Source organism: Macaca fascicularis, chromosome X (assembly GCF_037993035.2).
Source record: "Macaca fascicularis isolate 582-1 chromosome X, T2T-MFA8v1.1".
NCBI classification, from domain to species: Eukaryota; Metazoa; Chordata; class Mammalia; order Primates; family Cercopithecidae; genus Macaca; species Macaca fascicularis.
The window spans coordinates 70,901,436-70,927,799 of NC_088395.1; the positions used below are offsets into that span (position 1 = coordinate 70,901,436).

At 38.9% G+C, this 26,364-nt stretch overlaps 1 protein-coding gene across 17 annotated transcripts in view; it reads right to left on the minus strand.

Annotated features, from left to right (window-relative positions):
- MTMR8 (myotubularin related protein 8) overlaps positions 1-26,364 on the minus strand; it is a 111,437-nt gene that overhangs the window by 34,706 nt on the left and 50,367 nt on the right. For 12 of the 17 annotated variants that reach the window (XM_065538544.2, XM_074028855.1, XM_074028853.1 and 9 more), the window contains 4 exons: positions 21,511-21,636; positions 20,335-20,384; positions 17,827-18,027; positions 15,045-15,173 (listed from right to left, as the gene is read on the minus strand). In XM_065538544.2, the coding sequence (XP_065394616.1) occupies positions 15,045-15,173; positions 17,827-18,027; positions 20,335-20,384; positions 21,511-21,636 (506 nt within the window). Of the gene's footprint in view, positions 1-14,708; positions 15,174-17,826; positions 18,028-20,334; positions 20,385-21,510; positions 21,637-26,364 lie in introns of those variants that run through there. The other 5 variants (XM_074028854.1, XM_065538543.2, XM_074028861.1 and 2 more) reach the window with 3 other exon arrangements.

The window sequence follows — 26,364 nt, forward strand, 5'->3', positions numbered from 1 at the left end:
CCCCCCTCCCCATAATAGTCCCTGGTGTGTGATGTTCCCCTTCCCGAGTCCAAGTGATCTCATTGTTCAATTCTCACCTATGAGTGAGAACATGCAGTGTTTGGTTTTCTGTTTGCCAGTATCTTATTGAGGATTTTTGCATCGATGTTCATCAGGGATATTGGTCTAAAATTCTCTTTTTTTGTTGTGTCTCTGCCAGGCTTTGGTATCAGGATGATGTTGGCCTCATAAAATGAGTTAGGAGGATTCCCTCTTTTTCTATTGATTGGAATAGTTTCAGAAGGAACGGTACCAACTTCTCCTTGTACCTCTGGTAGAATTCAGCTGTGAATCCATCTGGTCCTAGACTTTTTTGATTGGTAGGCTATTAATTATTGCCTCAATTTCAGAGCCTGCTATTGGTCTATTCAGGGATTCAGCTTCTTCCTGGTTTAGTCTTGGGAGAGTGTAAGTGTCCAGGAAATTATCTATTTCTTCTAGATTTTCTAGTTTATTTGTGTAGAGATATTTATAGTATTCTCTGATGGTAGTTTGTATTTCTGTGGGGTCGGTGGTGATATCCCCTTTATCATTTTTTATTGCATCTATTTGATTCTTCTCTCTTTTCTTCATTAGTCTTGCTAGCGGTCTATCAATTTTGTTGATCTTTTCAAAAAACCAGCTCCTGGATTCATTGATTTTTTGGAGGGTTTTTTGTGTCTCTATCTCCTTCAGTTCTGCTCTGATCTTAGTTATTTCTTGCCTTCTGCTAGCTTTTGAATGTGTTTGCTCTTGCTTCTCTAGTTCTTTTAATTGTGATGTTAGAGTCTCAATTTTAGATCTTTCCTGCTTTCTCTTGTGGGTATTTAGTACTATAAATTTCCCTCTACACACTGCTTTAAATGTGTCCCAGAGATTCTGGTATGTGGTATCTTTGTTCTCATTGGTTTCAAAGAACACCTTTATTTCTGCCTTCATTTCGTTTTGTACCCAGTAGTCATTCAGGAGCAGGTTGTTCAGTTTCCATGTAGTTGAGAGGTTTTGATTGAGTTTCTTAGTCCTGAGTTCTAGTTTGATTGCACTGTGGTCTGAGAGACAGTTTGTTATAATTTCTGTTCTTGTACATTTGCTGAGGAGTGCTTTACTTCCAACTATATGGTCAATTTTGGAATAAGTGTGATGTGGTGCTGAGAAGAATGTATATTCTTTTGATTTGGGGTGAAGAGTTCTGTAGATGTCTATTAGGTCTGCTTAGTGCAGAGATGAGTTCAATTCCTGGATATCCTTGTTAATTTTCTGTCTCATTTATCTGTCTAATGTGGACAGTAGGGTGTTGAAGTCTCCCATTATTATTGTATGGGAGTCTAAGTCTCTTTGTAAGTCTCTAAGGACTTGCTTTATGAATCTGGGTGCTCCTGTATTGGGTGCATATATATTTAGGATAGTTAGCTCTTCCTGTTGAATTGATCCCTTTACCATTCTGGAATGGCCTTCTTTGTCTCTTTTGATCTTTGATGGTTTAAAGTCTGTTTTATCAGAGTCTAGTATTGCAACCTATGCTTTTTTTTTTGTTCTCCATTTGCTTGGTAAATCTTCCTCCATCCCTTTATTTTGAGTCTATGTATGTCTCTGCACGTGAGATGGGTCTCCTGAATACAGCAAACTGATGGGTCTTGACTATCCAGTTTGCCAGTCTGTGTCTTTTAATTGGAGCATTTAGTCCATTTACATTTAAGGTTAAGATTGTTATGTGTGAACTTCATCCTGCCATTATGATATTAAATAGGTATTTTGCTCGTTAGTTGATGCAGTTTCTTCCTAGCCTCGATGGTCTTTACATTTTGGCATGTTTTTGCAATGGCTGGTACCGGTTGTTCTTTTCCATGTTGAGTGCTTCCTTCAGGGTCTCTTGTAAGGCAGGCCTGGTGGTGACAAAATCTCTAAGCATTTGCTTGTCTGTAAAGGATTTTATTTCTCCTTCACTTATGAAACTTAGTTTGGCTGGATATGAAATTCTGGGTTGAAAATTCTTTTCTTTAAGAATGTTGAATATTGGCCCCTAATCTCTTCTGGTTTGTAGAGTTTCTGCCGAGAGATCTGCTGTTAGTCTGATGGGCTTCCCTTCGTGGGTAACCCGACCTTTCTCTCTGGCTGCCCTTAAGATTTTTTCCTTCATTTCAACTTTGGTGAATCTGACAATTATGTGTCTTGGAGTTGCTCTTCTCGAGGAGTATCTTTGTGGCGTTCTCTGTATTTCCTGAATTTGAATGTTGGCCTGCCCTACTAGGTTGGGGAAGTTCTCCTGGATGATATCCTGAAGAGTGTTTTCCAACTTGGTTCCATTTTCCCCCTCACTTTCAGGCACCCCAATCAGACGTAGATTTGGTCTTTTCACATAATCCCATACTTCTTGCAGGCTTTGTTCATTTCTTTTTCTTCTTTTTTCTTTAGATTTCTCTTCTCGCTTCATTTCATTCAGTTGATCCTCAATCGCTGATACTCTTTCTTCCAGTTGATCAAGTCGGTTACTGAAGCTTATGCATTTGTCACGTATTTCTCGTGTCATGGTTTTCATCTCTGTCAGTTCGTTTATGTCCTTCTCTGCATTAATTATTCCAGTTATCAATTCTTCCACTCTTTTTTCAAGGTTTTTAGTTTCTTTGTGCTGGGTACGTAATTCCTCCTTTAGCTCTGAGAAGTTTGATGGACAGAAGCCTTCTTCTCTCATCTCGTCAAAGTCATTCTCCGTCCAGCTTTGATCTGTTGCTGGCGATGAGCTGCGTTCCTTTGGAGGGGGAGATGCGCTCTGATTTTTTGAATTTCCAGCTTTTCTGCCCTGCTTTTTCCCCGTCTTTGTGGTTTTATCTGCCTTTGGTCTTTGATGATGGTGACATACTGATGGGATTTTGGTGTGAGTGTCCTTCCTGTTTGTTAGTTTTCCTTCTAACGGTCAGGACCCTCAGCTATAGGTCTGTTGGAGATTGCTTGAGGTCCATTCCAGACCCTGTTTGCCTGGGTATCAGCAGCAGAGGCTGCAGAAGATAGAATATTGCTAAACAGCGAGTGTACCTGTCTGATTCTTGCTTTGGAAGCTTCCTCTCAGGGGTGTACTCCATCGTGTGAGGTGTGGGGTGTCAGTCTGCCCGTAGTGGGGGATGTCTCCCAGTTAGGCTACTCAGGGGTCAGGGACCCACTTGAACAGGCAGTCTGTCCCTTCTCAGATCTCAACCTCCATGTTGGGAGATCCACTGCTCTCTTCAAAGCTGTCAGACAGAGTCGTTTGCGTCTGCAGAGGTTTCAGCTGCTTTTTGTTGTTGTGGTGGTTGTTTAGCTGTGCCCTGTCCCCAGAGGTGGGGTCTACAGAGACTGGCAGGCCTCCTTGAGCTGCTGTGGGGTCCACCCACTTGGAGCTTCCCAGCGGCTTGGTTTACCTACTTAAGCCTCAGCAATGGTGGGCGCCCCTCCCCCAGCCTCGCTGCTGTCTTGCCCTTAGATCGCAGACTGCTGTGCTAGCAATGAGGGAGGCTCCGTGGGCATGGGACCCTCCCGGCCACGTGTGGAATATAATCTCCTGGTGTGCCCGTTTGCTAAGACCCTTGGTAAAGCGCAGTATTGGGATGGGAGTTACCCGATTTTCCAGGTGTTGTGTGTCTCAGTTCCCCTGGCTAGGAAAAGGGATTCCCTTCCCGCTTGCGCTTCCCAGGTGAGGCGATGCCTTGCCCTGCTTCAGCTCTCGCTGGTCGGGCTGCAGCAGATGACCAGCACCGATTGTCCGGCACTCCCTAATGAGATGAACCCAGTACCACAGTTGAAAATGCAGAAATCACCTGTCTTCTGTGTCGCTTGCACTGGGAGCTGGAGACTGGAGCTGTTCCTATTCGGCCATTGTGCTCCGCCCCCCCCCGTAGTATCTATTTTTATATCTCGAGCTCATGTATTTGTTCCTCTTTCCCTTCCACTCTCCTGTTGAGCTGATCCATTTAGTTTTCTTCATTTCTATATTATTCATTTGAATAATTTTCATTTGGTTCTCCTTTATATCTCGAATTTCTTTGCTGAGACTTTTTTCATTTGTTTCAATCATGTTTGCAATTGTTTCTTGAGGCATCATAATGATGGCATCCATTGACTACCTTTTTTCATTCAAGTTGATAGTTTCCTTGTTCTTGGTCTGATGACTGATTTTCAACTGAAACCTAAATATTTGGGGAATTTTGTGACGAGACTCTGGATTGCATTTAGATCTGCTGTTTTAGCAGGCTTACTATAACACTGTTTTGGCAGGAGATAATAAAGAAGGAGGAGTGCCTCCTCATTATTGCCAGGTGGGAATATAAGTCAAGGTTCTCCATTTAGTTTCCACTGACACTTAAGTTGGGGAGATGCCCCATAGTACCACCGGGTAGAAGTGGGGATTCAGGCTTCCCACTTGGTCTATGCTAATAACACCCTAGCTGCATTGGATAAAAGTGGCTCATTGCTTTTCCCCATGTGACCTCCAATGACAACACAGGGCATGGCCATATTAATGCTAGGTGAAAGTCCAGACTCTCCACTAGGCTTCTTCTGATCATATCCAAGTGGGGAGGGATTACCACTTAGTGGAAGTCCAGACTTTCCATATGGTCTCCACTGACACCTCAGGGACAGAAGTGTCTCTTTTAGGGATTTAAATTCCAACTCCTCACTTGGCCTTTTCTGACACCACCCTGGCAGGGGGCCATTTGGGTATTTTGTGATAGCTCGATGAGGCCAGAAATCTAGACTCCTGACATGGCCTTTTCTGACTAAGTAGAGCCATAGTGTTTTCTGTAGTGTTTGACACAGAGCAGTTATTTTCTCAAGTTTTCTGTCTTACTAGGCTCTTTTCTGGTCCTTTGGCTAGAAAGAGATGACTTCTATTTGTGGTTTTTTTTCTGTTCCCATGTTATTTCTGGGTTGTCAGCTTCTTTATCTCCAAGTCTGGGTTATATGAGGCAAAAAGAAAACCCAAGAAACTCACCATCGTGTTGTTCCTTAGGTCCTGTGGACCCTAGCCAATCTGCCTTCTACTCTGAATTTTTCATGATGGGTTAATATTTGTTTCATAATGTGCATGGGCTTTAGTTTTACTTAGTGGGGGGAGTAGGAAAAATATGTTGACTCCATCTTCCCCTAAATCTGTTTTTTTGTTTTGTTTTGTTTGTTTTTCTGAGATGGAGTCTCCCTCTATCACCCAGCCTGGAGTGCAGTGGCGCGATCTTGGCTCACTGCAACCTCCGTCTCCTGGGTTCAAGCAATTCTCCAGCCTCAGCCTCCCACGTAGCTGGGGTTATTTTTGTATTTTTAGTAGAGACGGGGTTTCACCATACTGGTCAGGCTGGTCTCGAACTCCAGACCTCAGGCCTTCCAAAGTGCTGGGATTACAGGCATGAGCCACCACGCCCAGCCTAAATCTGGTTTTTATATCTTAAGGAAATGCAGAATTTCTGGCACTACAGTTGTCAATAAGTACATGTAAAATACCTTCACTTCACTGCGAAGTTCCCATTTGGAATACTCAAAGCTAAAAAGAATAATTGGTGGCAATGAAAAATACCTATCACTGGTGATAACACCAAAAATGGTGGAGTAGGGAACTCCATACCTCCATGAAAGCAATAATTAAGCAGGAAGAAACTGTAAGAATAAACATTTTCAAATTCTAGAATCTAATTTAAATAAACTTACACCAACTACAAAAACCAGGAAAATACTTAGTTAAAAAAAGAGACTAATAAATTTTGGTAAGAGGGTGCTACAACATGTCGACTTCCCTCTCTGCCATCCCCTATTCCCCAGCTTAGTGACGGCCTTGGAGATGGTAGACTACATTACTGATGTGGCTTGCTGCTGCAAGGGAAGCAATATAAATCTTGATCTCAGAAAACTATGGTTATATATTTTGGCCTGCCTGGTAGATCCCTAAGGTATAGGCTCAGGACCTTGACTTTATTTTGTCCACCTTGGAACTTTCTCAGAGCTGGAGTGGCCTTTTTCATGATATTTGTTGAAAGCGCTTAAAGGCAAATATACTAGCCACAGCCACCTGAGGCAAGGGATAATAGATGGAGCAAGCAGCAGACAGAATAAAAAGCCTGGGAAGAAAAAGGCTGGGGAAGCAGATACATAAGAAAAAAAATTGCTCTGGAAAGCTCTTGCAAATACCAGGTAGGAGGTCAGACACATGCCGAGGGCTGGACCTATTCTCAGAAAATATGTGAGGAGACCCTAAGCTTTCACCTGTGGCTTACTTTTAGGCTCCACAGAAGCAGGACATGGCTAAGATACAAGTGGCCCAGCTAAGCATTGAAGATAATACATCAACAAAAAGCCAACCTGCAAAGGCTAGAATAACTATTGTTATTTTTCTGGAATTTAAGGAAATCTCTGTGAAATCACTATCTGAGAACTAAGCTAACTGACAGAGAATTCACTGACTACATGTGGCAAATAACACAGTCTTTAAAAACATAGTTTAGAAAAACTACGAAACTAACAATTACAACCCACAACAAGGCGCAACAAAAAACCCTAGAGAGAGGTAAAAATCTGATTTCCACTACATTATAATATTGAAACTACCTAGTTTTCAACAATAACAACAAAAAAAATCATGAGGCATTAAGAAAAAAAAAACAAAAACATATGCCCCATTCATAAGAGAAACAATTAATAGAAACTGTTTATGAGAAAACCCAGATACTAGCTAGTCAACAAATTTAAATCAACTGTTTTAAATATGCTCAAACAGCTAAAGGAAACCATAGAAAAATAACTAAGGGAAACCTGGAGAATAGTATCTCACCAAATAGATAGCATCAATAAAGAGACAGAAATAATAAAAACAAAACAAAACAGAAATTTTGGATATGACAAGTACAATAATTGAAATGAAAAACTCACTAGAATAGTTAAACAACAGATTTCAGCAGGTAAAAGAATGAATTAATGAACCTGAAGATAGGTCCACTGGGGTTACCCTGTCTGTGAGACAGAAAGAAAAATGATGACAAGAGCCTCAGGGGCCTGTAGAAGATTATTAAGCAGACCAATAAGTGCATAGAGAGAGTCCTAAAAGGATAAGAGTGATAGAAAGGAGGGAAAGAATATTCCAAGACATAATGAGAGAGTATGTCACAAATTTGATGAAAGACATGAATCTAGATAACTACAAAGCTCAATAAACTCCAAGTAGGTAAGCTTTAAATTTTTCCCTGTTGTTACCTGTGGGTTTGTCATATATGGCCTTTATTGTACTGAGGTACATATTTTCCATATATAATTTGTTAAGTTTTTATCATGAAGAGATATTAAATTTTGTCAACTACTCTTTCTTTACCTGTTGAAATGATCATATGGTTTTGTCCTCCATTCCACAGCATTCTGTATCACATTTATTGATTTGCACATGTTGAGCCATTCTTGTATCCCTGGGATGAATTCCACTTGATCATAGTGAATCATCTTTTTAATGTGCTGTTGAATTCTGTTAGTATTTTTTTTTTTTTTTTTTTTTTGAGGCAGGGTCTTGCTCTGTGACCCAGGTGGGAGCGCAGTGGTGCAATCATACCTCACTGCAACCTTGATCTCCTAGGCTTCAGCCATACTCCTGCCTCATTTTTTTTATTTTTATTTATTTTTTTGTAGAGATGAGGTCTCACTATGTTGCCCAGACTGGTCTCAAACTCCTGGGCTCAAGTGATCCTCCACGTTAGCCTCCCAAAGTAATGGGATTACAGGTGTGAGCCACCATGACTAGGCCCTGTTTGCAAGTATTTTGTTGAGGACTTTTGCGTTCGTGTTCATCAGGGGTATTGGCCGGGGATATTCCTTTTACTGTTATGTCCTTGTCTGGTTTTTGTATTAGGGTATGCTGTTTTTATAGAATGAGTTTGGAGGTACTGTCTCCTCTTCAATTTTGTTGACTAGTTTGAGAAGAATTGGTATTCGTTCTTTAAATGTTTGGTAGAATTCAGCAGTGAGGCCATCGAGTCCTGGGCTTTTCTTTGATTGGAGACTTTCTATTATGGTTTCAATTTCATTACTCACTGTACATCTTTCTCTCACCATAACCCAAGCTGCAGCTATACAGTGCCGTCTTGAAACCAGAGCCACAGCTAGCGTGTATCCTGCTCCAGGAGCCAGCAATAACTGCATCTTTTCATTGCTGAAGCTGCACTGCCATTACACCACCTTAATGGTGGTGCACCATTCCCCAGCCAAGCTGTCACAGCACTCTATCCTCTGAGAACAAGCTGCCTAGGAAAGGCTCTGTCTTGCACATTTTGGTGACTGCAGCAACCAACCCTAGCCTCTCAGAGTCTAGGTCCACTGCTCCAGCACAAAGGCAAGTGGTACTCTGTCCCTAGAGGAATAGGTAATCTTGCCCAGTAAAGAAACTGAGTACTGCCCAGTGATGTGCGCAGTCAGCACACTCACCAGCCAGGTTCACTGTCCATGTGCAACCCCGTGCACTCACTAGCCAGGCATATTGCTTCCAGGTGCCCCTGCCCCAAGATGGTGATTTGGCCCCCATGTGACAATGGTATACCAGCCAGAAATGTTGCTTCCATGGAGCCCCGCCCCAAACTGGCAGACCTCTGCTGCCTACATACTTACCAGCCAGGCATACCAATTCCAGGGGGTACCTGCCCAGAGTGACATGCACACTGAAAGTGAAGAGATGGAAAGTGATATTCCATGCAAATGGAAACCAAGAAAGAGCAGGAGTAGCTATAATCATAACAGATAAAATAGACTTTAAGGCAAAAGCTATAAAAAGAGAAAAGAAGGTCATTATATAATGCAAAGGAGTTATTTAGACAAGATGATACGAAAATTTTTAATATGTATACACCTAACACCAGAGTACCCAAATAAATGAAGCAATTATTATAGATCTAAGGGAATAGACTGCAATAAAATAATATAAGGAGACTTCAGCATGTCACTTTCGGCAATGGACAGATCATCCAGACAGAAAATAAAGAAACATCACACTTAAATGACACACTAAATCAAATGAACCTAGCAAACATTTACAGCATATTTGACCAAATGTTTGCAGAATAAACACTCTTCTCAACAGAACATGAAACTTTCTCTAGGACAGATCTACCTGTTCTACAGGTAGCCTGTAGAACAAGCCTTAACAAATTTAAGAAAATCAAAATAATTTCCAGTATATTTTTTACCAGAATGGTGTAAAACTAGAAATCAGTAACAACAGAAACTTCTGAAAATTCACAAATACATGAAAATTAAACAACGTGCTCTTATATCACCAACAGGTCAATGAAGACATTAAAAGGAAGTTTAAAAATTTCTTGAGAGAAATGAAAATTGAAATACAACATACCAAAATTCTTGGGACACAGCTAATGCAGTTCTAAAAGGAAATATTATACCAATAAATGTCTACATTGAAAACGAAAAAAGATCACAAATAAAAACCTAACAATGCACCAAAGGAATTAAACATTTTAAAACCCAAGTAAACCTATAACTAGTAAAAGCAAAGAAATAATAAAGAGTAGAAATAAATGAAAGAGCCCAGGCACAGTAGCTCATGCCTATAATTCCAGCACTTTTGGGGAGGCCAAAGTGGAAGGATCACTTGAAGCCAGGAGTTTACACCAGCCTGGGCAACAAAGCAAGACCCCATCTCTACAAAAAATTAAGATTAGCCAGGTGTGGTTGCATGTACCAGTAGTCCCAGCCACTTGGGAAGCTGAAGCAGGAGGATCATGTGAGCTCAGGATTTTGAGGCTACAATGAGCTATGATTGCATTACTGTATTCCAGCTTGGTCAACAGAGTGAGATCCTATCTCAAGAAAGAAAGAAAATAAAGAAAAGAGAAGAGAAGAAAGAGGACGGACCTGGTGGCTCACACTTGTAATCCCAGCACTTTGGGAGGCCAAGAGGGAGGACTGCTTGAGGCCAGGAGTTCAAGACCAGCCTGGACAACATAGTGAGACCCCCAACTCTACAAAGAAATTAAAAAACTAGCCAGATGTGGTGGCATGCACCTGTAGTCCCAGATACTCAGGGGGGCTGAGGCAGGAGGATCACCTGAGCCCAGGAGGTCAAGGCTGCAGTCAAACATGATTGTGCCATTGCACTGCAGCCTGGGTGACAGAGCAGGACCCTGTCGCAAAAAAAAAAAAAAAAAGAAAAGAAAAGAGAGACTTAAAATAGATCAATGAAACAAAGAGTAGTTTTTTTGAAAAGATAAAATTGAGATGCCTTTAGCTGACCTAAGAAAAAACAGAGAAGACTCAAATAAAATCAGATTTAAAAAAAGAGAGATACTACAATTGATGACACAGAAATAAAAAGCATCACAAGATAGTATCAGGAACAATTCAATGCCAGAAAACCCAGATAACCTATAAAAAATGGATAAATTCCTGGTCATATACAATTTTCAAAGATAATAAAATACCTAGGAATCCAACTTACAAGGGATGTAAAGGACAACAACCCCATCAGAAAGTGGGCAAAGGATATGAAGAGACATTTCTCAAAAGACATTTATGCAGCCAACACACACATGAAGAAATGCTCATCATCACTGGTCATCAGAGAAATGCAAATCAAAACCACAATGAGATACCATCTCACACCAGTTAGAATGGCGATCATTAAAAAGTCAGGAAACAACAGGTGCTGGAGAGGATGTGGAGAAATAGGAACACTTTTACACTGTCAGTGGGACTGTAAACTAGTTCAACCATTGTGGAAGACAGTGTGGTGATTCCTCAAGGATCTAGAACTAGAAATACCATTGGATCCAGCCATCCCATTACTGGGCATATACCCAAATGATTATAAATCGTGCTGCTATAAAGACTCATGCACACGTATGTTTACTGCAGCACTGTTCATGATAGCAAAGACTTGGAACCAACCCAAATGTCCATCAATGATTGACTGGATTAAGAAAATGTGGCACATACACACCATGGAATACTATGCAGCCATAAAAAAGGATGAGTTTGTGTCCTTGTAGGGACATGGATGAAACTGGAAACCATCATTCTGAGCAAACTATTGCAAGGACAATAAACCAAACACCGCATGTTGTCACTCATAGGTGGGAATTGAACAATGAGAACACTTGGACACAGGAAGGGGAACATCACACACTTGAGCCTGTCATGGGGTGGGGGGAGGGGGGAGGGATAGCATTAGGAGATATACCTAATGCAATTGATGAGTTAATGGGTGCAGCACACCAACATGGCACCTGTATACATATGTAACAAACCTGCACGTTGTGCACACGTACCCTAGAACTTAACGTATAATAAAAAAAAAAAAGAAAAAATAAGTTTTCTACAGAAAAAAAAGAAGAAATAGAAAATCTGAACAGACCAATAGTGAGTAATGAAATCGAAACAGTAATAAAAATCTCCCATCAAAGAAAAGCCCAGGACTCGATGGCTTCACTGCTGAATTCTATCAAACATTTAAAGAACGAATACCAATTTTCCTCAAATTAGTTGACGCAATTGAAGAGGAGACAATATTTCTAAACTCATTTTATAAGGACAGCATTACCCTGATAGCAAAGCCTGGCAAGGACACAATTGAAAAAGAATATCCCTGATGAACACAAATGCAAAAATCATCAACAAAATACTATCAAACAGAATTCAACAGCACATTAAAAAGATTATTCACTATGATCAAGTGGAACTCATCCCAGGGATGCAAGAATGGCTCAACATATGCCAATCAATAAATGTGACACAGAACACTAAATGGAATGAAGGACAAAAACCATGTGATCATTTCAATAGATGAAGAAAAGGCATTTGACAAAATTCAATATCCCTTCATGATAAAAACAACATATTATGTATAGAAAGTATGTACCTCACTACAAATAAAAGTCATATATGACAAACCCACAGCTAACACCATATTGAACAGGGAAAAGTTGGAAGCTTTTCCTTAAGATCAGGAACAAGACAACAATGCCTACTTTTACCACTTCTGTTCTATTCAGTATTTGAATTCCTAGCCACAGCAATTAGGTAAGAAAAAGAAATGAAAGTTATCCAAATTGGAAAGGCAGTTAAACTATCCCTGGTTGCAGATGACATGAGTGCATACAGTTGACCCTCAAACAATACCAGTGTTAGAATTGTCAGACCCTTGCACACTGGAAAATCAATGTATAAGTTCTCACTTACCAATAAACTTAACTACTGGTAGCCCACTGTTGACCAGAAGCCTGATCAATAACATAAATCATTGATTAACACCTATTTTGTATGTTATATGTATTATATAGTGTATTCTTATAAGTTAAGCTAAAGAAAAAAATATTAAGAAAATCATAAGAAAGAGAAAATACATCTACTATTAATTAAGTGAATGTAGATCATCATAAACATCTACATCTTTGTCATCTTTGCGTTGAGTAGGTGGAGGAAGAGGAAAAAGAAGGGTTGTCTTGCTGACTCAGTGGTTGCAGAGGTGGAAGAAAATCCACATATAAATGGACTCACACATTTCAAATCCGTGTTGTTTAAGGGTTCACCGTATACAGAAAACCCAAAAGACTCCACCAAAAAACTGCTAGAGCTAATAAACAAATTCAGTAAAGTTGCAAGATACAAAAATCAGCAGTATTTTTATACATCAATAGTAAACTATCCGAAAAAGAAATCATGAAAACAATCCCACTTACAATAGTTACAAAAAACATATACCTAGGAATAAGTTTAACAGAGGAGGTGAAAGATCTTCACACTGAAAACTATAAAACATTGGTGGAGAAAATTGAAGAGGACACAAATAAACAGAAGGATATCCCATCTTCATGGACTGGAAGAATTAATATTGTTAAAGTGTCTACACTATCCAAAGTGATCTACAGATTCAATGTAATCCCTAATGAGAATATCAATGGCATTCTTCACAGAAATAGAAAAAACAATCCTAAAATTCGTATGGAACCACAAAAGATCCCGAATAGCTGACGCAAACGTGTGGGGGGGCGGGGGGGAAGAAAGAAAGAAAGCTGAAGATATCACACTATCTGATTTCAAAATGTATTACAAAGCTATAGTAAGCAAAATAGCATGGTACTGATCTAAAAATAGACACATAGACCAATGGAATAGATACCCTAGAAAAACAAATGCATATACAGGCAAAGGTGTGAAGAACAAACATTGGGGAAAGTACAGTCTTCAGTAAATGGTGTTGGAAAAAAAAAATGGATACCCATATGCAGAAGAAAGGAACTAGGTACATATCTCTCATCACATACAAATATCAACTCAAAATGGATTAAAAACTTAAATGAAAGACTGAAAGCTATGAAACTACTAGAAGAAAACATAGGGAAAACACTTCATAATATTGGACTAGGCAACGATTTTTTGGCTATGACTCTAAAAGCACAGGTAACAAAAGCAAAAGTAGACAAATGGGATTACATCAAACTAAAAAGCTTCTGCTGCACAGTAAAGGAAACAATCAACAAAGTGAAGAGACAACCCACAGAATGGAAGAAAATATTTGCAAACTATCCTTCTAAAAAGGATTAATAACCAAAATATATAAGAAACTCAACTAAATAGCAAAGCAAACAATCTGATTTTAGAATGGGCAAAAGATCTGAATAGATACTTTTCAAAAGAAGACAAATGGCCAATAGGTATATGAAAAAAATGCAACATCACCAATCATTATGAAAATGCAAATCAAAACCACAATGAGATATCATTTCGCCAGGTTTGAATGGCTATTCACAAAAAGACAAAACATATCAAGCGCTGACAAAGATGTGGAAAAAAGGGAATGCTCACATACTATCAGTGGAAATGTAAATCATACATTCATTATGAAAAACATTATGGACTTCCTAAAAATATAAAAATAGAACTGCCCTATGATCTATCTGGCAATCCCACTACTGGGTATATATCCAAAGAAAATGAAGTCATTGTGTCGAAGAGGTATGTGCACTCCCATGTTTATTGCAGCACTATTCACAATAGCCAAGATATGAAATCAACCTAAATGTTCATAAACGGATGGATTGAGAAGGAGAATGTGATATATACACACGAGGAAATATTATTTTAGCAATATAAAAGAAAGAAAAGCTGTCATTCACAGCAACACAGATGAGCTTGGAGAAATTATGTTAAACGAAATAAGCCGGGCACACAAAGGCAAATACAGCATAATCACTCTATATCCCATATGTAGTACAATTATTGTGTCAATTAAAATTTAAAATATAATAATAGCAAAAAAAAAAAATACAATGAGCACTCAACTGGAAACAGAAGAGAACATCCGAAACATGAAAAAGGAAATTTGTGAAAAACCTACAGCTAACATCAATACTCAATAGTGAAAGACTGAAAGCTTTCCCCCTAAAAAAAATCAGGAACAGGACACAGGTGCCTCTTTTCACTACTTTTACCCAACACTGTACTGGAAGTTCTAGCCAGAGCAATTAGGCAAGGAAATAAAAGACATCCAAATTGCAACTGAATAAATAAAACTCTCTATTCAGAGATGACATGATCTTACATTTACAAAATCCTAAAGAATCCACAAAATGAGCTATTAGAGCTAATAAATATATTAATGTCTGCTTTGCACTCTTTGTGAGTGCTTCAGCCTGCAGAAGCTTTGGAAAAATATAACAAACATTACCAGCACTCTCCTGGTTTCCTTTATTTTTCTTTTCTTTATTGGGTAAGGGACAGAAAAGTAGAAGATACAGAGGAAGAGTAAATGAATCAAACAAATGGTATCTTGACTGGCTGTATTCCTACAAATCAACTACAATTTCTTATCTATTTCCCTAAGCAGGTAACAGCAAAGCCCTGAAAACCAAAAGGAATTGGGCTCTTGTTTTCAGAAGCAGCAAGGTATGGGTGATATGAGGACAGAGTATCCTACTCCATAGCCAGGCTTGTACAGATGATGGCAGCTATCTAAGGAGAAGCAAGGAAGCTGAGACCCTGGGACCTGCTATAAGAAAGGAGGGAAAAACTTAAGAACTTACTTAATGTTGTAGGGCACAGTACTAGGATTGAGTACCCCATACATAGTGAAGCCTTTATAGAGAGGGTTCCTGAAGTCTGGTTTCCTCTGAACCAAGAAAGGCCACACAGAATGTGTTTTCTCATAGACTCTGTTAGAAAAGAAAAACAAGCCAAAAAATTAAAAGCAGTAAGCAAGTAATCTCAATAGTCCTGTTGAACTGATAAGCAGCAAATTTTACTAACAAGTAACCCAACTCAAGAAAGGAGGACAGGATATGACAGAATAAAAATAAGTAGATAAAAAGTGTTGATGGAGTAACAAATTATCTGGGCTTCAATTTATCCATCTTTAAAATAAATGAGAGGCTAGAAAGAGTTCCATATTGGAGAACAGGAGGTTCTAAGTCCAGTCTCTGTGTGGAACAGCTGTGTGATCTTAAGAAAATCCCGAGTTTTTTCTGGGCCTATTTCCTCACTGTTAAATGTGACCTCTAAGTTATCTTCCAAATCAAGGATTTTATGAACTAATGACTTTTCTGGTTTTAAAAATTCTGGAATTGCTTTTAAAAGTCTGGTAAGTTAAGAGATAGGTTCTACGGGGTGAATTTGTGGCTCTTCTATTTTTCATTTTACTTAAAGCCAGCTTCTCCTCCCTTCAGAAGGTTTAACATAGTGAAAGACAATTGGAAATTTATACTAGAAAATGTTCATGAGCTATCCCAGGTGGGCAACTAAAGACTATGGCATTTATATTACAGAACTGATTCTTATACTTTAGTTGAGACCATGGGGAGCCTGCTTAACCAGTAAGCAAGTCCCTTAGTTAACACCTCAAAATACATGAGATCCACTGGTTCCCAAAGAGAGCTGCTGTATAACCATTCATGAGAAGGTCATTTGCACACACACCATGTCAAAGGAAGCTAAAGGAGAAATGAAGAGTGATATAAGCAGTAAGACCTAAAATTGTGGTCTTGTAACTTTTACAATTGTCAGAGCATTCCAGTGAGGCCAAAGGCTCTGTATATCCATCTTTCTCATTTGCTGTTGGTTTATAACAGAAAAAAAAATTCCGTTGGTAAAGTAACTAATTTGTTGAGTATTTACTATGTGTTCAAACACTGTTCCAAACTCTTTACCTAAAATACCTCCTTAAATTTTCCCAATAAAACCTTTTGAGATATTTTAGCCCAAAATTACCGAGAAAATGAAACTAAATATTATTTTGTTCAAGGTCACATAGTTAGTAGGTAACAAAGCCAAAGTTTGAACCCAAGTCTGCCTGATTCTAAAGCCCGTGCTTTTCCGTTCATGAATGAATGACACTTCTGCTTATTTTAAGTAATCACTATTTTAAAATATGTTAAAATGTTCAACTGTTATGTTTTTTAAATGGATATCCAGATTTGTGTGAAAAATACCACATATATTGACTTGATTTTAAGAGAAGGAAAAAGATTATGGAAAAGATTCTCGGTTTTAATGCATAGGTAAACAAAGACAGAATGAATACCTTAAAAGAATTTGGGGAGAAAGTGACAAAGGTCTAGTTGTAAAGAGAGAGAGAGAGAAACATGCATGGCATCAAGAGAGACACTACCAAATAAATACAAATGTTGAAGCAGAAAGACTTATTATTGTTCTCTATGTTGACAGGAAAACCAAATCACAGAGAAGTAATGTCATCCTGGCTATGCTATAAAGGGCCCTGTGGGTTGGGCTAACTACTAACTCAGCCAACAGCTGTGAAATAGGAGTGAGTTGTGAAACAGCTACTTTTCTATTTCTTTTTCTCTGTCTCTAAAATAACGAAGATACTGTTCATAGGAGCTCTACCTTGTCAATTTCAAAAAGTACTTATGTCTCATATATTGCCAAGATGTTAGTTTAAGAGAGGGGTGCAAACTCAATTGCCTGCTAGAACTAGGCAGATAACATTAGAAATGGGCTAAGAATAAACTATAGAGAATGGTAAGAACTGCAGTCAACAAGAGTGAGTTTGCCTCATCCAAATGGAACAGCTACTATTCACCTCTAGCTTATTATTATCATGAGAAAACACAGTCTAGTGTTGCCAAAGCTCCTGATTTTTCAGAATATTTATAAAAAACATTCTAAAATAACTGGATTTTTATGTGAAATCTACTGATATTTAAATGTTAGCAACTAGGCATAAGAATGACACAATGGACTTTGGGAACTCAGGGGGAAAGGGTAGGAAGTGGGTGAGGGATAAAAGACTACAAATTGGATTCAGTGTATACTGCTCAGGAGATGGGTGAACCAAAGTCTCACAAATTACCACTAAAGAACTTATTCATGTAACCAAATACCACCTGTTCCCCAAACACCTACGGAAATAAACAAAAATGTTGGCAACTAATTAGGAGTTTAAAAAAATACTCCACAGACTAAACAAATCATGCCTGTTGGGTTGGGTTCAGCCTACGAGCTGCTAGTTTGTGATCTCTGATATGAGTGAGAAAGGACTGTAGATAATGACTACTTGTACCTGCACAGCAATTAATTATTTGCAAAGGCCTTGTACATCCATTATTTTATTGGATCCTCATGATTGCTCTAAAAAGTAGGCATTATTATCCCTATTTTACAGATGTGAAATCTCAGGGTTCTGAGAGATCTCTGTGCAAACATTGAGTGCTTTATGCTTCAAAAGTTCTTTTTATTATTGTTATCTCCTCCCCTTTCTTGACTGCTATGTCAAATTCAGGGTGGTAGGTACATTCTTTTTGCACTGACCCCCTTCTCCCTGTTCAGTGTCTTCTCACAAAGTAAATTCACCTTAGATCTTCCCGATCCTTCTGGCAGTTACCAAGGAAGTTTCCAAACTGGCAGGAGAAAACATGGTCATGAATCTCTAGCAGGAAGTTTTCATTAAACTCAAAGGCACAGGGAAACTGTTCCATTAATTGCCAGATACAGTCTAGGAACTGGGTGAAGATAGGGGACACTTCTTTAGAGTCCCCATCGAGGTGGCCACACCTGAGAGATGCAAATAAAGGTAAAGGAAGACACTAGTTAGCATTAAGGATTACACTGTTGGGAATAGGCTGTAGGAGGGTCATCTTTTGTCTCTGTTGGCAGCAGCAAGGAAACACCTCATACCAAAATGCCAGCCAGAATTTCAAAGCTAGTTAATCCCAGCAGACCTCTTAGCTGCTGGTGTCCTTCACTGTCATCCATACTCTAAACCCTTTGGTCATCTAGTCTATTTTTTTATACACCCTCTTTCCAATAGAACTTTCTGCAATGATGGAAAATTTATACAGTTGTGTTGTCCAATATAGCAGCCACTAACTGTTAAGCACTTGAAATGTGGATACTGTGACTGAGGAACTGAATTTTTAATTGTATTTAATTTTAATTAATTTAATTTAAATAGCTACATTTAGCTCTATGTGAGCAATGACCACATCTATATTGTTTACTGCATAGTGTCTGGCACAAAATTAGTATTTAAGAAACATTTATTAAAGTACATGAATGAAACCTCATCCCAGAACTGTTTAATGTTTCCTCCCATCTTCTGGTGAGTTCTACTTCCTGAATACCCTTGTATCTATCCCATTGCTTCTGTCTTTTTTCAGGCCCTCATCAATTCTGGTAGCCTACTAATTCAGCCCCTTGCCACCAATTTCAATCTTCTGCATGCTGTCAGAGGGATATTTGTAAAATATAGATCTAAACATCATGTCACTGCCTTGTCCAAAGTCCTCCAATATAGCTTTACTATGTACACAAAACACTCAAGTGTTTTAGCTTTTTAAAAAAAAAAAAAAAAAAAAAAAACCAGGGCTCTGAATGATCTTCTCCTCTGGCTCCGCTTCCCTGGCCTCATTTCCTCTATTCTCCCTACACACCCTTTGACCCAGTCACACTGAATTGCTTGCAGCTCCTCAAACACATAATCCTGTTTAATGCCTTTATGGTTTAAAACACATCAGTAGCTAGAATGCTTTCTCCCTTTCTAAATAACATCTACTCATACTTTAAATCTCAGTTAAAATGTCAGCTATTACAGGAAGCCTTCTTTGCCCCAGAATGGGTAAACTTCCTTAGTTTATGTTTTCCTCTGTCTTAAGCACTTACCATACTACACTGTCATCACTGATTTTTCTTTTCTTTCAAAGAAGAGATAGGGACTATATCTGATTCAACTCCGTCTTCTCAATACCTAACATAATGACTGGTCCAAAGTTTGTGGGTGAAGGAAGAATAAATACATGGACCCAGATGGCTAGAGAGTGGCAACCAAATGAAATTAAATGAACACATATCAATGGGGGAAAATAAGACCTGAATTATAATCTCCTTGGGGTAAAACTCAAATTTTTTTTTTTTTTTTTTTTTTTTTAGACAGAGTTTTGCTCTTGTCACCCAGGCTGGAGTGCAATGGTGTGGCCTTGGCTCACTGCAACCTCCACCTCCCAGGTTCAAGCGGTTCTCCTACCTCGGCCTCCCAAGGAGTCGGGATACAGGCACTCGCCACCATGTCTGGCTAAATTTTTGTTTTTTTAGTAGAGAAGGGGTTTCACCATGTTGGCCAGGCTGGTCTCAAACTCCTGACCTCAGGCGATTCACCCGCTTTGGCCTCCCAAAGTGCTAGGATTACAGGCATGAGCCACTGTGCCCAGTCAAATCTCAAATTTTATTTGCCTTTGGAATCAGCTTAGTGTCTGATATAATATACAGCACATTGTTAGGCATTTGACAAATATTTATCGATTGTTCTGATAACACAGATAAAGCCTTAGTGAAGCAGTTTGGTTTATGGCAGACAACAGATAAATATAAGCCCTTATCCTCACCCCTTAAAAAAGAACAAATCTGCACCTTTTATCTTTCAAAAGGTGCACCTTTTAAGGTGCATTATCTTGATATTAGTCCCTCTGAATGACCTCCTCATTCCCTTGTTCTTCCTATTATATTTCTTCTCATTTCCAAAAACTCATCCTTAAATGCTGTGTACTCCTGGAAGCCTACCCTGACCTCTTCGTGCAATGTTAAGCACTTTTCCTTCTGTAGCCTGTGATGCCTTTTTCTTCCTTGAAATATTTAACAATTTGATATAATTACTTGTACTCCTTAAAAACAGGGATAATATTCTGGTTACTTTTGTCACCTTAGTGCCCTAGCATAGTATCTAGAATACTTGTTTCTTGATGAAAAGAGATTTATGCAATGTTCAACTTCCTCTTCCTTCTTTTACATGTACATACTGAGGTTCTGACATACTTCACCCTAATGAACTATCCTCAGCCTCTTCCTTCAAAATGAGTATATTTTTACCTTTGGGAAAACTTGTGGCCCATGGATATCCATTCCTTCTCTATCAAGATCTTCATTTTATACAAAAGAAAGAGTTTGCATTAGGAAAATCATAAAATGAATTAATTATGCACACAAGAATGTCAAAACACTTTGCTGAAATGGTTGAACTGATCATAAAATAGTTAATTTCCTAAATGATAACTAAGTAACTTAGATTTCATTCACAGGCCTATACAGGGTGCCTTCAAATTTCAGATGCTCTCAGACATATCCAGAGTCAAATTTCCTTTGGCTTTCACATGATGTGTGACAAGCCACTGAGCCATAACTAAATGCAATCCTGACAAGCACGATATTAAACTCAAACTTTGAAAAACAGAAATCCAAAGGCAGCTCTTAGCTTTATATTAGTAACAAAACCATTTTTAACCATCAAAAAAAAATTTCCAGCCAGGCATGGTGGCTTACACCTGTAATCCCAGCATTCTGGGAGGCTGAGGAGGGCAGATCACATGAGGCCAGGAGTTTGAGACCAGCCTGGCCAATATGACGAAACCCAGTCACTACTAAAAATACAAAAATTAGCCGAGCTTGGTGGTGCACATCTGAAATCCCAGCTACTTGGGAGGCTATGGCACAAGAATCACTCGAACCCAAGAGGCGGAGGTTGTAGTGAGCCAATATTGCACCACTGCACTCCAGCCTGGGTGACAGAGCAAGACTCCATCTCAAAAAAAAAGAAAAAGAAAAAGCTTTCCAAAGAAATGAGAATAAACCACTATGGTGAGTCCTGTTTCTTAGAAAGATCAACTAAGAGGCCTTAGATTCAGCACTAGAAAACAATCATGAGTCTGACATTCAAACAGCTGACATGTTAAAGATGATGAGCCCCTTGGACAGCCTATTTAACAGTCATCCATTAAGTTTTGCAAACTTTTTGAGCTTTTCCTACTCTGTACAGTAGTCTATTACATATAACTTATGTTCTGATAGGTAAGAAGTATGTTGAACATACAAAAGAAAGTATACAGATAGTACACACCTAAATTTAATGAAAAGAAGCTAAATTGAAAAAGCTATTTTTGTAGACTTAGAGTTAATTCTGGCAAAAAAAAAAAGTTGTTTGAGAGTTCTTTTTATTTTGTCGCAATCTGTCTCTTACACAAAGTAAAATACAGTAGCGTGCTCTCTTACCATGAGTCCTTTGAATGTCCTATAAAATGGATCTAGGAGGATGCTAGCCACCGAGCAGACTTGTGCTGTGCGGTCCCACCCATCAGAACAATGGACTAAGACACTGGCCTTTTCTACCTTCACTGCCTGTGAAGACAAGAGGCAAAAAAAAGTACCATAAGCAACCCTTGCATAGCTTGTTGGGTTAAAGAGTTGCCAAATACAGTCCCTAAAGCACAGAGAACCTGGTCTTATGGGCTACATTAATTTTTTCTCATAAAGTTAGCATCTTCTATGGGGAATGAAAAGGAAAACAATGGAGTGCAAGAGAGGGACAGCTTACCAAATAGGAAAAGAATATCAAAACTAACCCATAATGCAGGGCAAAAAGAAAAATGAGGGGATTTCTAAATTCACTAAGCTTCTGAAGAAACCAAGGATCAATTCTCAGAGGAATAGGTGAACTGGAGGAAGAATTCACACTCAAAAACACAGACAGCTCTGCATTCTAGTCCCAGATCTGACAACAATCTCCTCTAGCTGTTTTAGTCTTACTAACACAAATGCTTTCAACATAAGATGGAGGTGCTCGCCTGTCTTAGGTCACTTTAATAAGCGATTATATAAATACAATCAGAATGATGTAAAAATCTGGGCAGTTACTCAACCTGGGAAATTTTGGCAATGGTACATATTGACCATTCACTTATTCATTCTAACAATTTTGCGCCTCTATGTGCCAGGTATTAGAAATACAAAAATAAGACTCAGTTTCTGTTTTCAAGGAACCCACAAACTAGTCAGGGTGACCGAAGATAAATAAATAATTAAAATACAATGGAAAAACTACTGGTAATATACAGTAATGTATAGTAACAATATTCTTTTGCAGGAGCCAGGGAAGCTCGACCCTTGAAGAAAGACTAGGATTTCCTTAGGTGAAGAAGGACATTAATTCACTCATTCATTCATTCATCCATACACCTAGCCAATAATTGAGTGACTGTACAAGAGGCACTATGATGTGCACTGGGAATACAAAAGAGACAAACACTTACATGCATGGCTGCAAACCAATGAAAAATAAAAGGTAAAAATCCATGCCAGGTATAACAAAGGCACAAAAGATAACCAGGGAGGAGGAGACAACTAAGGTGGGTCTGGAAAGATGAATAGGAATTTATCAGATGGACCAGGAGGAAAGGACATTTCAGGCTGGAGAATGATGTAACAGAGTGTACACTGCAAGGAGGCATGACATAGAGGAAGAACACTTAATGGCTCAGGCTAAGCTGGAAGTGAGAGAACAAGGAGTGATAGAGCCGGCTAGGAGGACAAGGGTCAGACAAATCAGGTATACATTTTATCTGATGGCAATAGGGAGTTGATAGCAGAGGAGTGCCATGATCAGATGTACATCGTTGAAAGATCCCTGTGGTGGCAGTAAGGAGAATGGATTGAGAGGACATGAGTTTGGATATAGGAAGACCAGTTAGGGAGCTACTAAAATCGTGGAAGTCCATATAGGCCTGAGGTAAGGTAGTAGCAGTGGAGCTGAAAAACAGAAGAGGGATTTTAATTATGAACATTTTAACAGGACAGAGTGAGAGACTAGACATGGGATGAAAGAGAAGGAAAACTTAAAGATAACTCTGAAATGTGTGGTTTAGCAACCAGGTGGATGGTAGTGCCATTAGACTAAATAATGAACACAAAAGAAAGTTTTAGGTAGTAGTGGGGATATGTAAGATTTCTGTTTTGGCCATGGTGAGTTTGAGGTAGTTCAGGGACATCTAATGGAAAGTCCAGTGGGACAATTGGATATGTGGGTTTAAAGATCAGAAGAGGGAAAGATCTGAGCCAGAGCATAGATTTCACCACTATCTGAATAGAGACAGTAGTATACACTGTACACTGTGTGCATAGTTGACGCTGTCCAGGCAGAGACCAAATGTGACAAAAGAAAAGACCTTAAAAAGCAGTGACCCTTAAAGGGCATGTAGAGGAAGGAGGATTATCATAAGAGTCAGCCTGTTCAAAAAAGCCCAAAAGGTTAAAAAAAAAAAAAAAAAAAAGATCCAGGAGGGAGTAGTTGGATAAAAGTCAGGACTATAAAAAGGGTTCAAAGTGAAAAGGAGTGAACAGTGCCAAATGCAACAGAAAGGTCAAAATAGAGTGAAGACTAACAAGTGAGTCTTAGATACGACAAATCAAAGGTCATAAGACCTCTGGAAGAGCAATATATGAAAATTGGATCACAGTGGGCTGAAAGGTGAAGGGAGATGAAGTACTAATAGGAAAGACTAACTACTTTTCAGAAGGTTATATCCAAGAGGAAAGAGGGCAATAGCTAGAAGACTGAAAAAGTACTTTTTCTTTAGGAATGAGAAACCATTTGAGCATACTACTGAGGGAAGAAGCCAGTCGAAAATAATAGGTTGAAAATGTAAGACAAAGAGGGTTTAACCGATAGAGTTGGTTCCTTAAAGTAGGAAGAGATGGAATTTCAAATATAGGTGGAGTGAGTATCCTTACACAGAAGATGGGGCACCATGCCCTCTGAGATAGTGAAGAATTTGGTAAGGATAATAGTGAGAAGAGGTATTACATACATTTTTCCATGAAGGACATGTTTCAATATGGGCTTATAGAGGGGAAGTTACCATGATGTAGCCAGTTTGAAAGCAAGGTACAAGGAATATCTGCTTGGTGAAACAGGACTGGAAGCCAACCAAATACACATAAAATAACTGTTCCGTGGCCCTGCAACTACAGGACCTCAGCTAAGACTATCAAGCATAAACCTGTGATAGTACCAACTAACATATCTATGGGATATATTTATTTGCAGCAATGCTTAGAGGTCAGGGTGTAAGAGCAGAGAATGACCGTGGCTAGCAGGGCAGGTAGAGTGGAAGGATAAGAGACAAGGTGGAATGGATGAAGTGCTATACTATCCGGTCTTGGTATACAGGGAAGAAAAAAGAAGTTTGGAAAAAGAGGAGTTAAAAGTGCAGAGGTTTCCATGAGATAGAAGAACTATGCTAGCTGGATTAAGGATGTGAAAGCTGGAATTATAAAAAGTCCAAAGAACTATAAGTGCAGAATGTTTGATAAATTGTATATTGACATTCAAATCTCTTCAGATGACGGGAAGAACCAGGATGGAAAAGAAGGTGGCAAGGCTGTTCCCAACATCCTTAATGGAGGGGGAAGAGTAACTAGGAGGTGTATAGGGTGGTATAGCTAAATGAAATAGATCTGAAAGGAGGAGGGGCTTTTGTAAGGAGCAAGAATAGTGAAACTGCCCTTGGTCATGTGGTTCATATGATGCGGGACAATGAATAATCTTTGTAATGGGGTACAAGAAAAAATGGTATTCCTAGAAAAGTAGTCAGGTTGCAGGTAAAAAAGGAGTTAAAGAGATCTGGAAAAAAGTTTTTCAACCTTTTTGACTTCTCAATTAAGCAGACACCTCAGGTAGTAGGCAGAGCATGATGGCAGCAACCATGTTCTTTGTTTAGGGCTCCAAACGGAGTCCAAAGTCACTGGTGGACAGAAAAAGATGCTGGATTTCACTAATGATTAAAGAAATACAAATTAAAACATAATATAAAATGTATCACCTATCACACTGGCAAAGATCAAAAAGATTGATGATAACCATTGCTGCCAAAATGGAAAAACAGGCACTGTTGATAGGAATGGAAACTGGTATTACCTACTTGGAGGGCAATTCGGCCACATCTATTAAAATTTGAAACATTCATACTCTTTGACTCAGAAAATCCACTTCTATAAAGATACATGTTTAAGAATATTTGATGCAGCAATATCTGCATTAGCGAAAAATTAGGAACAACTAAATTCTCCATCAACAGGGGACTATGGTAAATTACTACAATGGAATATAACATAGTTGCTGAAAAGAATGACGTAGTACTGACTGAACTGTCTTAACAAATGCTCATTAAATAGTATAAGTATAAAAGGTCAATTAAAGAACAGTATGGGACGGGTATGGTAGCTTACACCTGTCATCCCAGCACTTTGGGAGGCCGAGGCTGGTGGATCACCTGAGGTCAGGAGTTCAAGACCAGCCTGGCCAACATGGCAAAACCCCGTTCCTGCTAAAAATACAAAAATTAGTCAGGCGTGGTGGCATGCTCCTGTGATCTCAGCTACTCAGGAGGCTGAGGCAGAAGAATCCCTTGAACCCGGTAGACGGAGGTTGCAGTGAACCGAGATCAAACCACCGCACTCCAGCCCAGGCAACGAGAGCAAAACTCTGTCTCAAAAAAAACAAAAACAAAAACAAAAACAAAACAAAACAAAAAAAACCCAGTATGCACAGTATGAGCTCATTTCACAAAGTATTAATATGTGTAACTCTATACGTTGAAAAATTCTACAACGGCACTGTCTAATATGGTAGTCACTAGCCACCTATATCTACTTAAATTTGAATTTGTTAAAACTAAATAAAGTCATAAATTCAGTTCCTCAGTCTCACTAGCCACATTTTAAGTGCTCAATTTCCACATGTAGTGGTACTGTATTAGACAGTACAGATAGAGAATATTTCCATCATCACAAAAAATTCAAATGGACAGTGCTGATCGAGGGACATAAACATTAAACTACTATCAGTGATGTGTGTGCACTGTGGGACAAACTATGGGGAATGTTTACATTTTATGTTATATATTTCTGAAATGTTTACTTCTTTGATAATATACATGTACTGCTTTTGTAATGAGAAAACAAGTAAATATAATAAACATTTTAAAAAGAGAGAGAAAAAGAAGTAACATAGTATGTTAGAGAATAGCAAGAGGTCCACTACAGCCAAGTTGGGGTGACATTGTGAAAGAC